Raw genomic sequence first — 13,906 nt, forward strand, 5'->3', positions numbered from 1 at the left:
AATCAACGAAAATATCATCGGGTTCGTTAGTCACATAATGTCAAAATGGTCGACAGTTATAAAACTCCCTGGCAGTGAAAGAACATCGGAAAGAATACCTATTAAACGGGGTATTTTCCAAGGAGATAGTTTTAGTCCTCTGCTTTTCTGCTTGGCCCTTAATCCACTCTCTACACTGCTCAGCAACACAGGATATGGCTTCGAGATAAAGGGTTTAACACCAAATAAGGTAAAGTAAGGTAATTTCGTCATGGTTGTTAATTTCGTCATGTCTCGTGCTTTTTTTACATATTTGGAAAATATAAGAAAACACCATCTATTGCCAATAAATTTAAACCAGTTTTACTTTTAAATATACTTAAACTAAAAAAAAAACCCATCCCTTATTGAATTTGTCAAATGACAAATAAAAATATGTCACATTAAAAATTGACAAAAATTTGCGCGCGTAAATTTTTTAGTTTTCTTAGTGTTTCTGTTAAGCGGAGAACAACTTTTCTTAAGACTGGATCTACTGGAAGGTATGAAATTTCTTAAATTTTTAATATTGTTTTGACAAATTATACTTAAATAAACATTTAAGAAAAAAAAAAAATTCAAAAAGTGAAATATTTGAAAAAAAAAACTTAGTGACGAAATTAGAAACCAGACTTTATAGAAATAGATATTAATTCGTCAGAGTGACGAAATTAAGTGGTTGATGAAAATAATTTAAAAATATAAATATTAAATCTAAAACTTAAAATATCAAAAATTTTTAAATGCAAAATCATTGTTTAAAATATTTATAACCAGAATATCGAATTTCGTCATTTTTTTTAATCTTGTATCACACACACAATCTATTTTCTTTGGCTTTGGCAAATTGCATATTTTGTTGAAGAATTTGAATAAAAAATCCTAAAGAAAAGTGAAAAAAAAATTAATTAAAGTGTTTATTCTAATTAATGTAGTTATTTTAAACATTAGTCGTTTAATTTAAAGTATTTTGCCGTAAAAAATTTTATATTCAGGCCCATTTTTTGATGTGACGAAATTCAATATTAAATTACATCGAGAATGGTAAAATTGTCATGGCAACGAAATTCAAATCCACTTAAGATATTTAATTTATTGAAGGTTCTAATTTTGTCAATACTTTTTTTTTAAATATTGGTGTAGAGAAATTATTATTACATTACGCTTATTAGTCGATTATATTAACATTCTTTTTGTTTTAGTGAAACTTTGTTAAAAAAATTAAATATGGGAAAATATTCAGAAAAGACACTACAATGCGCACTTCAAGAAATTAAAAATGGGATGAGTGTGAGATCAGCATCGAAAAAATTTAATATTCCGAGGACCACATTGCAAGATAAAAAATTTAAGAGACACCAACAACAAGTAGGAGCTCCTTCATTTTTAACTGCAGCAGAGGAACAAACTTTAGTAAAATGGATTCTGGATTTAGCTAGTAGAGGGTTTCCAGTAACTAAATCTCAATTACTACAAAGTGTTTCCAAATTAGCTGAAAACATAAATAGGCCTAATAAATTTAAAAACGGTATGCCTGGAAAATTTTGGTATAAAGGATTTTTGAATCGAAATCCGAATATTTCTGAAAGAGTTTCACAAACTCTTACTACAGGAAGAGCCAACGTAACAGCGGAATCTTTAAAAAAGTGGTTTCAAAGTGTTTCAAATTATTTTGAAAATTTTTCGGAATTAAAACAAGTTTTATCTAACCCGGAAAGGATTTTTAACTGTGACGAAACAGCATTTTTTTTATGTCCAAAAGGTAACAAAGTACTTGCCCAGAAAGGATCAACTCATACCTATATTCGTTCGGCAAACGACGAAAAAGAATGCTTAACAGTTTTAATAGGGGCATCGGCAGTTGGAAAACTTATGCCTACCCTTGTACTTTTTCAATACAAAAGAATTCCTGCGAATATTGTAAGAAAAATGCCAACATCATGGGGTATAGGTAGTTCAGATTCAGGATGGATGACTTGCCAAACATTTTATGAATACATTACAAACTGCTTTTATCCATATTTATTAGAAAAAAAAATTGAATTACCAATAATTTTATTTTTAGATGGCCACTCATCACATATTTCGTTGCATCTGACCAATTTTTGTAGAGAAAAAGGTATAATATTAAAACAAAAGAGCAATTTGATTACAACACAAAATAAGGAATATAATGTAAATCAGATCATACCTGAAGAAGTAAAAAATAATGTTAATTCTAATAAATATGAGTTTTTTTTATCAATATTAAATGAAGAAATAGGTGAAACCAAACTTAAAAGTTTTAAAAATAATACAGAATTAAAGTGGACAGGATGCAAAAAAGACGAGAGCCTATTTTATATATGGCAGTCTACTCAAAATAAAATACAATCAAATAACTGTGTTGTATCCGATAATACAACTCAATATAATCAAACTTTAATTAAAAATATATTTGACGATTCAGTCTGGGAAGAGTGCAATAATATAATGGAATTAGTAATTCACCCTGATGAAGAACCCGCATCACCTACAGCACTTATGGAATCATCTGTCTTAGAGAGTAAAAATAACGTCCATGAAAATTCAAGTGAAAAAAATATAAAAATCGATCAGATAACAACTCTTATAGAAAACGATGTAACACAAGTTCCTGAACCTCAATTTATTAATGATGACACTAATGGGACTACATATTCAACGCCTTTTAAAAAAGCTTTATTTTGGCCTGAAATCGAAAAGAGTGGACACAAAAAAGCAGTCAAGCGGAAGCTAACACCGGTAGTTGCTACAGCTGATGAATTTTTAAATTATCAACGAAAAATATATATTGAAAAAAAGCTTAAAGAAAAAAAGAAAACAAAGATTAATGAGGGAAATATAAAAACAGCTTCACTTGAAATAAATGTAAGTGATTACGTGATTGTATTGTACGAAGAGGAAAAGTATCCAGGGATAATTTTGAGTATTGAAAATGATCAAAATTTTAAAGTAAAAACAATGACCATGAGTGGTACAAATTGGCGTTGGCCTGAAAAAGATGATATCCTTGTGTATCAAAAAAAAGATATTATTAAAAAATTAAATCATCCGCTATTATTAAACAGCCGAGGTGTTTATTCTTTTAATGATTTTCATTAAATTTTTTTGTTGTTTTAAATATTTAATTATTTTTTGTTAAAAATGAATTTAATTTATGTTTTGTTTTGAAAATTAATTTAATTTATTTTATTTTTAATTTAAGTAATTTTTTTTTATATAATAAATGGAATGTGATATTTATTTTTTGTTATAAAAAACTGAATTGAATAAAGCAACTGATTTTTTTTTATCATGACGAAATTAGCAACCCGACATGACGAAATTAAAAATTTAATGATTTTGGTGACGAAATTAGCTGATTTTTGGAGATATTTTGTAATTTAAAAAAATATAATAGTTTATAATCTAACTGTCTCCAAATGTTCAGTATAATTTTATACATATTTCAAACTAATAAAAAATAATATTTGAATTTTATACACATCAAATATTTGTAATATAGATCTAAAAAACCAAAGAAGTCTCTTAACATGACGAAATTACCTTACTTTACCTTATAAGACTCACACACTTGCTATTCATGGATGATCTGAAGCTATACTCAAGCTCATCAAAAAAACTGGAACAGCAACTCAGAATTACCGAAAATTTTTCCAAGGCCATCAACATGGAATTTGGCGTCGATAAATGCAAAACCTTCACAATCCGCCAAGGTAAACTGGTTAAAGAGATTGAGTACCAAACATCAAGCCAAGATATCATAAAAGCAATGGATGAAAATGACGTCTACAAATACCTGGGTATGCAGCAGACCAAACAAACTAATCATGTCGAAATTAAGCGAAGTTTACGAAACACCTTCCGTGCACGACTTACTAGCATTATGAAAACATCGCTAAACTCTAAATACTTGTGCAAAGCTATTAACACCTACGCTATCCCATTAATCACATACTCTGCGGGTGTAATTAAATGGAATGCAACTGATTTGGAGGGTTTAGACAGATTGGTTCGTACAGAACTTACCCGATATAGATACCACCATCCTAAACCTGCGGTAGAGAGAGTTAACATCCCAAGGATTAAAGGAGGTCGTGGAATCATAAATATTAAAAGTATGGAAGAAAAACAAAGACAACAAATAACAAAGTACTTCCTAGATAAATCCATCGTATCAAACCTACATAGGGTAGTAGTCAGTGCCGACAACAATTACACCATTCTCAATCTAAATCACAGCAGAAATGATGAAACACCAAATGGTATACAAAACTTGATTAGTAGATGGCAAGCAAAAGAAATACATGGTAGACACCCAAATGAACTAAGAACACAAAATATTGACCAAGATCTCTCAAACAAATGGCTAACAAGAGGAAAATTATTTGCAGAAACTGAGGGTTTTATGATAGCGATTCAAGACCAAGTCATTGCCACCAGAAATTATCTTAAATACGTTGTTAGAGATACATCAATAACAGATGATAAATGCAGAAAATGCTCAAACACACAAGAAACAATACAACATATCTTAGCAGGCTGCAGTGTTATTGCTCAAACAGCGTACAAACTAAGGCATGATAACGTGGCGAAGGTCCTGTATATAGAGTTAATGAAAATGATGGACCTCGAAACTACAAATGAGCCGTACTACAAATATTCCCCACATGCAGTTACCGAAAATAGAAATTTTAAAATCTACTGGGATCGTTCGATCGTAACTGACAATACCATCGTCCACAACCGACCCGATATAGTGATCCACAACAAGGTTAACAAAGAGGTGATGTTTATAGATATAGCAGTGGTCAACAATAACAACCTGAGTACCACAAACACCGAAAAAATTCAGAAATACATACCACTAGGAAATGAAATCAAAGACGCATGGAGAGTTGACGACGTTAAAATCATACCAATCATCCTTTCAACAACAGGTCTAATTCCGAAGAAAACAGCAGAGGGGGTCATAAAACTTAAATTAAACCGGTCAGTTATTGAAAGAATGCAAAAGGCAGTAATTTTAGACAGCTGCAGAATCGTCCGTGAGTTTCTAAATATTGAATAAAAGGAGGAAAACTAACATGATAAATACGAAAGAGGTGAAGTCTATGCCAAAGATGGCCGACCGAGCCTGATCCCCAACAATATAACATCGCGTTGGGGATAGATAAATGTTTCCAGCAAATGGCTGAGAAGTGCAAAAGTCATAATAATAATATTAATAATAGTAATAACAATAATAATAACAATATTATTAATAACAACAATAATAACAGTAATAATAATAATGATAAAAATAATATATCTAATGTTAAGAAAAATAATGCTAACCATAACAGCTCTAATAAATTGAATCATAAAACAAATAGAAATCATAAGGTTAGGAATTCAAAAAGCAAAGTCAGTAGTTACAATAAAAGAACCGGTAAAAACAGTACTAATAATAATAGCAAAAAAGACAACAGAAATGCCAATAACACCCGAAGCAATAATAATAATAATAAAAATAGTAACAATATTCATAATAAAAATAATAATAGTAACAACAACAAAAACAACAACAATAACAACAAAAACAACAACAATAACAACAAAAACAACAACAAAAACAACAAAAACAATAAGTATCATAATAATAACGGTATTAATAGTAATAATAATAATAACAATAATAGTATCAATAACAATAATCACAACAATAATAATGATAATAATAGCAATAATAATGATAATAGTAATAATATTAATAGTAATGATAATAATAATAACTTTAATAACAATAACAATAATATTTGCAATGACAATAACAGTAATAATATTAATAATGATGTTGATATTAATCACAATAATGATAACAACAATAATGTTAATGTGAGTATCAATAATTAAGAGTTAATGTGAATATAAATGATACGAATACCAATAACAACAATGATAATAACAATAATATTAATAATAATAATAATCATAATAATATCAATAATAATAGTAATGATATCAATAGTGATCGTAATAAGAATAATGATAGTAATAATATTAATAGTGATAATGTTATTAAAAATAGTAAGAATAACTATCCTAATTTTGTTCATGGGGATGTTTTCACGGGTTCTTCTTCTGTATTAGCTAGTGGGCAGGCATCTGGCATTTCTAGTAACCCAGCTATTCCTGTAAAATCGTTTCCGGCGCCTGTAACTCAAAGTATTGCCAACCCGCTTCTTCCTCCTATAGTGCGTATGACAAAAAAAGCGGCTGAAGAGGGCGACAGCGTTTACGTATTATCGCGATTTAGAGATCGAGCCGTGTATGACAATGTGAGACTTTTCCTTGCTTATTTACATGATGCCTCTGACAATGTTCATCATGAAGGTAAAACTAGGATAAGTTTGAAAGTCTTTATTCAGAGTGAGGGTCTTCCTACTGAATATGCACATTTATTTAAATTATTTAAAAAATTTCACGAGACTCTAGATGTATCATCTCTTCAAGTTGACAAAGACTTAGAAACATACAGGAATCATATGAAAAGTAGATGGGTTGAATATATACAACGAATGAGAGATGCAAATTATAGATTTTTTCGTTCCTCCGACTCGACGTAATAACTCTAACCTAATCTATCTGACTGATTCTGGTAATAGTTCAACAAGGTCATTAAAACAGCTTTCGTTATATTACCAGAATGTAAGGGGCCTTAGGACTAAAACGAACGAAATCCATAAAAACTCTTTGTTGCTTGACTTTGATGTTTACTTATTGTCTGAAACATGGTTGCATAATTCTATTGACTCATTAGAGTTGTTTGATCACTCTTATGTGGTCTTTAGGAAAGATAGACTTCATACGGTTTCTGACAATGTAAACATACCCAAGGGTGGAGGAGTTCTTTTAGGTTTGAAAAATATCTTTAACGCGTCTGAAGTTAATTTATCTCAATTCCCATCTTTGGAAGTAGTTGCAATTAAAATTCGTTTTGCCAAAAAGTCCTTATTTTTTATTTGTTGTTATATTCCTCCTAACTCTTCGTGTGAAACTTATCACAATTTAGTGGAGGCTGTTGATTACATTTCGTCTCTGGCTAATGCAGAGGATGACTTAATTATCTGTGGTGATTTTAATTTACCTCATATTTCTTGGAAATCGGTCGATGAGGAAAATTATATGACGCCAGCTTATATATCTTCTAATGCTGAAGCAACACTTATTGACGGTTTTAATTCTTATGATTTACAACAAATTTCCAACACTTTTAATTCTAGTGGTAGAATACTTGACCTTATCTTTACTTCTGATTGGGTTAATGCCTTTCACTCTCCTGTTTTCACGCCTTTAACTAAAATTGACAACTATCACCCTCCGATAGGATTTAGCTATAACTATGATAGTACTATAAGCTCTCAGCCTAATACATCATTTAGATATAATTTTGCTAGAGCTGATTTTGTAGGTCTAAATAATTATTTCTTTACGGTGGATTTCGAGGCATTACTTTGTAATATTCCTATTGACGAAGCAGTAAAGAAATTTTATGATGTCGTTTTACATGGTTATGACATGTATATTAAAACGCGTAATAAGAGTATTGATTCAAGTCCGGTTTGGTTCTCAATTGAGTTGAAAAAATTGAGAAATAAAAAGAATAAGGCGTGGAGAAAATATGTTAAGACTCAGAGCTCTGAATCTTATTCTACTTTCATAAATTTATTTTATTCGTTTAAACGTATGTGTGAAGTGAGTTATAGTAATTATTTGTCAGGCTGCTCTTTGGAATTAAAGCAAAATCCCAAATCTTTCTGGAAGTTTGTTAATTCTAAAAGGAAATCTGATCAATTTCCAAACTTTATGACTTATGGTAATCAAACTACAAATGATCCACAAATAATTTCAGATTTATTTGAAAAATTTTTCTCCAGCGCTTATTCGAATAATATTTTTAACATAAATCCGCAAAATTTTGACTACTTTCCCAACTATATTGGTCGACCCCTCCCTGAAATAGATCTATCGTGTTAAGGGCTAGGTATAAGCACTTAACATTTTTTTTCCTTCGCAAAACTAAATTTTTTTATGGGAAAAATTTAACTTCAAGATAAAAGGAAATTTTTCATACATGCATATAAGTTTTAATTTTACATAAATTGCTCTATTCTAGGTAGCAATAACGCAATTTAAAATTCCCATCCCTAATAATTATTTCAATAATACAACTTAAAACAGTGGTCAGATTTTATGCCTCTTTTTCTATAAGAATTACTTTTTTGCTTTAACATAATAATTTTGTATGCATGCATATAACCTATGTATATGTATACACATTATTATTCACAAACATACCTATTCATAGCAGAAAAAAAAAAATAAGTACAGTCGTACATCGCATGATTTGCATGTTTACGCATAAGTATACTTGTACCTTATTGGTATTTGTAATTTTTTTTATTGTTCTTTTTCGTTCTATTCTCTTCTCATACGCATAATGCAAATTGTTGTTGTAGTTTTTTTTCATTTTGATTTGAAATATTCTAATTGTTTGCTAACCCTTATATGGTATATACTATTCTAATGCGAATTATAGGTGTGTGCATGACCATGTTGGTGTCGCATGGGAACAAATTGTATTAAATATTAGGTGGAATCCTGTTTAGTGTTAAATGTCATATCATGCAAATTTTTTTTTGTGTTATAATCTGAATTATTGTTGTTGGGTTTTTTTTTATTGAAATTTTAAAATCGAAATTTCTAGTTGTGTATCGTACGATACTACCGTTAGGAATTTTCGAGTTTTTGATATGTATGCATGTTTGGTAGAATTTGTTTTTTCTTCTTGATGTTGAGAATTGTAAAAAGACAGGCAGTTAGTGAAAAGATAGAGCTCGAGAAAGGTAGTACAAATATGAAGAAGAGCAGAAAATATACAGTGAGCAACAAAAGTCATCGCACCTTTCCGTTTTTACGATTTGTGGATAAATTTAAAGAAAATATGACTGTATTTTTATGAAAGTAATATAAAAATTGAAAGTTTTTTTTATTTTTAAGTTTCTGTAAAAAAATAGAAAACATTCACATCATAATTACTTCGTTATAAGACAAAAACAAAAAACAAATCAAATTTCATCGCAACAAAAGTCTTCGCACCCTCATACATTTCTTCGAAAAATTAACAGTTAAGAAAATAACAATAACAGCGCCAGAAATCACTATAACCAAACGTATTGAATTCGAAAAACTTTATTAAAATTATTTAATAGACGCCGCATTGTTTTAAATTCAGTAGGTGCTTAGAGGTCTTGATTGCAGGACGTTATTAGTTATGGATATTCCAAAGAGAAAAGAAACCACAGTAGCTGAAAGAGAAATTATTCTAAATCTGCATAATAATGGTAAAAGCTACAATCAAATTGGAGAAATCGTAAAAAGAAGCAAGTCTACAGTTCGCAGTATTATAAAACGTTTTTGCAACGAGAATATTGTAGAAAATAAACACAGAAGTGGAAGGCCTAAAAAGTTAACTAATCGTGAAGAAAGGAAAATTTTGCAAATAGTTAACAATACACCCAGAATTAGTGCTCCCAAAATAGCTGATAATATTAAGAAACAATTTGACAAAGATATTAGCCCTCAAACTGTTCGCCGCACATTAAAAACTGGTGGTTACAAGTCTTGCACTGCGAGAAATAAACCTTTAATAAATAAACGTAACAGAAAAAAAAGGTTAGAGTTCGCAAAAATGTATTTAAACAAGCCGATTGAGTTTTGGAATAAAGTAATATTCTCAGACGAAAGTAAATACAATATTTTTTGCTCAGATGGAAAAGTTTCTATTTGGAGAAAATCAAACACAGCGTTGAATCCAAAAAATTTGAAATCCACAGTTAAACATGGGGGTGGAGGAGTAATGGTTTGGGGCTGTATGTCAGCCTGTGGGGTTGGAAACTTGAAAATCATTGAAAATACAATGAATCAAGATATTTATTTGCAAATTCTTAAGGAAAACCTAAAGCAGAGCGCCGATTCAATGCAGCTTAGTGATTCTTATTATTTCCAACAGGACAACGATCCTAAGCATACAGCCCACAAAGTCAAAATGTGGATATTGTACAACACTCCCCACATGCTAGTAACACCTCCGCAATCTCCGGATATAAATCCTATCGAACATGTGTGGGATTTGTTGGACAGAAAGATAAGGAAACATAATATTTCCAGTAAACCGCAGTTAGTAGAGGTTTTAAAAGAAGAATGGAGTAAAATAACTCGCGAGGAGACCAAAAATTTGGTGGACTCAATGCCCCGAAGACTCCAAGCTGTTATAGATGCGAAAGGATACCCAACAAAATATTAATTGATTTAAAATGTATAAATAGTTAAGTTTTTTTTATTAAGGTGCGAAGACTTTTGTTGCAATGAATTTTGTTATGTTTTTCTTTTTTGTTAAGTTTGTTAATGAATTATGATTTTCTTTTTTTTATATTTTAAGAGGAGTTTGAGAATAAATAAAACTTTCAATTTTTATATTACTTTCATAAAAATACGTTTATATTTTTTTATAAATTATCCACAAATCGTAAAAACAGAAAGGTGCGAAGACTTTTGTTGCTCACTGTATATAAAAAGTTTTTAAATATTAAATTAATATAAAAAAAAATCCCAATTTAATAAGAAATAAGTAAAAATATTAAATATAAATAATATAGTCCTTATATAATTATATTACTTTTAATTTCAAAATTTAATTTATAGTGTATGTACTTTATTTTTTGTGTTTTTTTGCCAAAAAAAGGATCTTTGAAATTAATATTAATTATAAACTACTATAAAAACAAAATTATTTGCCAGGTCGTCCCCCAAACATCAAACAACACTAGTTTCATAACAGAAAATGGCGCCCAACGTGGGGCTCCCGAAACTGAGGCTTCCAACAACACCGCGAGGACTCAGGGGGACACCCAAAAATTATTTTTTTTTTGTCCCGCGATTGCGTATTATTTTTTTTTGCTTGTTCACCTTGTCTTGTATTCTTTTTGAAAGGTGATTTTTTTTTGTTCATTTATTTGTAGCTGTACCAAATCGCGAGTGCAGTTTGGTTGTGAACCGCTGTGAACTTAATTTTGTGGAGTGTTGTTAAGTAGTGTGTGTCTCTGCACTGTCATTCATTGTGCATGTTTGTACGAATGCTTTCTTTAAATCCTTGAAAATTAGGACACCCATATTGGGAATGCAAATATTTATTAAACAATTTTATCTTTTTATCTTTTTTTTTCATATCATCTTGATTATATCTTTTGCTGGCAATCTTTCCTTTGAATTGTCACATTATTTTTTTTTGTTCTTTATATTATCTTGATTGGATCTGATAATCTTTCCTTTGTATTGTCAGATTCAAATTGAATTTTGTTACCTTGCGCGTGTACACTCTATTGTTGTATACGCTTACTTACCTTTACCTTTATTTACTTAGTTTGATTTGTACTTCGTGCAACCGATACTTGGTGTTGCCCGGTATAATTTTTTTTTGTCAACTGTTTCTGAAGTTGAAATTATTTCTGAAGCACCCTGTATAATTTTTTTTTGAATTGTTATTGATTTTTTTTGAGAAGTGAATACAAATCTGGTATTGCTTCATATATATTATTGTTTGTTATTATTAATTATTATTAATTGTATTATTATTTGAACTACTTTAATTGACTGGGTTTTTATACAGGATTACTGAATTTACCTAGATTATTTTGGGGCACTCTGTATAAGTTTTTTTTTACTTAAGGAGTGCATATCAATATATTATTACCTCATATTAATTATTACTTCATTATTATTAATTGAATTATTGGAAGTGGAATTGATTCATTTGAAATTATTGAATTTATCTAGTTTTAATTTAAAGATTGTAGTATTTGTTCCTTAGTAGAAGGAAATTTTGAATTATAAATTTAATTTTTTTTGGTTCCGAATTGGGAACCTGAATATATAAATTTTTTTTTCAGGTTCAGGTTCAGGTTTTTTTGGGCTTTGCGGCCCAAAGTATAATACGTATTCTTGGTTTTATTTTTATTTAGTGGGTTTTTCTTTTCTCTAAACGTTCATTAGTGTAATCATGCCGCTTCGCCACAGTGGGGATAATATGCCAACTTATGCTGGCTCGTGCACGATCTGCCGTGAAAGCATTGAATTGAACTCGGGTGCTTTGAAAACCGCGTGCAACCACGTGTACCATCGTAACTGTTTGCTGACGTGGCTCAAGCGTAACTCTACGTGTCCGCAATGTAGGGCAGTGTGTAACAGTAAAGATTGCTCGGCTCTAGCCGTGGGGGCTAATACCCGTTCGCGTGCACAATCCCGAGCGAATGCTTCCTCGGAAAATTTGGCGCAGGGGACCAGTGCTGCTCCTGTTGATGTGTCTAATGGTAATCCTGGCGCGAGTCATTCGGAATCTGTACCTGGAACGAGTGCGGATGCTGGCCCGTCCGGTGGCGCTCCTGCTGTAGATGACGATAGCCGAATTAGGAACCTTGTATCTGCTGTTGTAACGGCACGTCAGGCTACGTTGACCGAAAATTTGGAAGGCCTGGAGGCGCGTATTTCGCAAATTATCCAAGATAATTTGGCGTCCCAGTTACGCGACATCACCGCTCGGCTTCGTGACTTAGAAACTTCGAGTCGGGAGGTGCCAGTTACACAAGTTAATCCTCAAGACATTGATTGGCCGCGTGAGGGTCCAACGTTTCACACTAATGACCGCGGTGGAAACACAAGTTTTTCGCGTTTTGGCGATTTTCGGCCTAGCGATAGTACTCTATCTTCAGGTAGTAGTAAGATTTCAGGACTTATTTCTGGTTGGGATATTAAATTTGAGGGAACCGCCCGACTTTCAGTAGAAAATTTTATTTACCGTGTTGAAAGTCAAGTGGTCGATACTCTCGGTGGTAATTTTAACGCGTTGTGTGAACACGCTCAGATTTTATTCGCTGGAGGCGCTACTGATACCTTGCTCGTACAGCGGGACCTGGATTCTTTTGCTAATAGGTGCAACTTTAACAATCTTTCCCTTAACGTCTCTAAGTGCTCCGTTGTTAGTTACACTCGTCGTTCCTTAACTATAACTTCCAACTATGTCTTGAATGAAGCTAATCTTAACAGGGTTAGTTCTATTAAAGATTTGGGGGTTGTATTTGACGAAAAGTTGACGTTTAGACAGCACTATAACGCCGTGATTAGTAAAGCTAATTCAGTCTTAGGTTTCGTTAAGCGTTATACAAAGGAGTTTAATGATCCCTACGTTATAAAAACTTTGTTTGTGGCTTTGGTACGACCACATCTTGAATATGCAAGTCAGGTTTGGTCTCCTTTTTACCGGGACCACATCAATAGATTGGAGGCAATTCAAAAAAACTTTTTAAGGTATGCTCTTCGTAGTTTTCATTGGGAAAACCCTATTATTCTCCCACCATACGGAGATCGGTTATTATTACTTCAAATGAAAACACTTGAAAGTAGAAGAATTGTTGCTGATATTTTGTTTATTGTGCAAGTGTTTATGAGCCGCATAAACTTTACATATGCTAAAAATATTATAGAAGCTCAATTAAATAGTGTCACTCGTTTTCGTAATAACAAAATTTTTAATCTTCCTTTTCACTGCACAAATTATGGGATTAATGAACTTATTTCTCGAATGTTAGTTGCTGTTAATAAATACATTTCTCGCGAGGAGTTATCGCTAACGAAGACTCAACTTAAGAATACCCTCTTTGCAAAATTACATTAGTTGTACACTTTATGAGGTCACTAACTTTCAATTATTATCATACATAATATTTATTGTACTTGAAGAATAAATTTAATAATTTTCTGACCTACATTA

At 31.3% G+C, this 13,906-nt stretch overlaps 1 protein-coding gene across 1 annotated transcript; it reads left to right on the forward strand.

The window, feature by feature from the left end:
• Positions 1–354: 354 nt before the first annotated feature.
• Positions 355–3,141, forward strand: LOC129609824 (uncharacterized). The gene is made up of 4 exons (XM_055521947.1): positions 355–521; positions 1,221–2,217; positions 2,326–2,781; positions 2,857–3,141. Exons 2-4 carry the CDS (start codon positions 1,246–1,248, stop codon positions 3,139–3,141), a joined length of 1,713 nt encoding a protein of 570 aa, XP_055377922.1. The 5' UTR covers positions 355–521; positions 1,221–1,245.
• Positions 3,142–13,906: the final 10,765 nt, after the last annotated feature.

This window comes from Condylostylus longicornis, unplaced genomic scaffold, assembly GCF_029603195.1.
Source record: "Condylostylus longicornis isolate FDR11 unplaced genomic scaffold, ASM2960319v2 ptg000040l, whole genome shotgun sequence".
Taxonomy (NCBI): Eukaryota; Metazoa; Arthropoda; class Insecta; order Diptera; family Dolichopodidae; genus Condylostylus; species Condylostylus longicornis.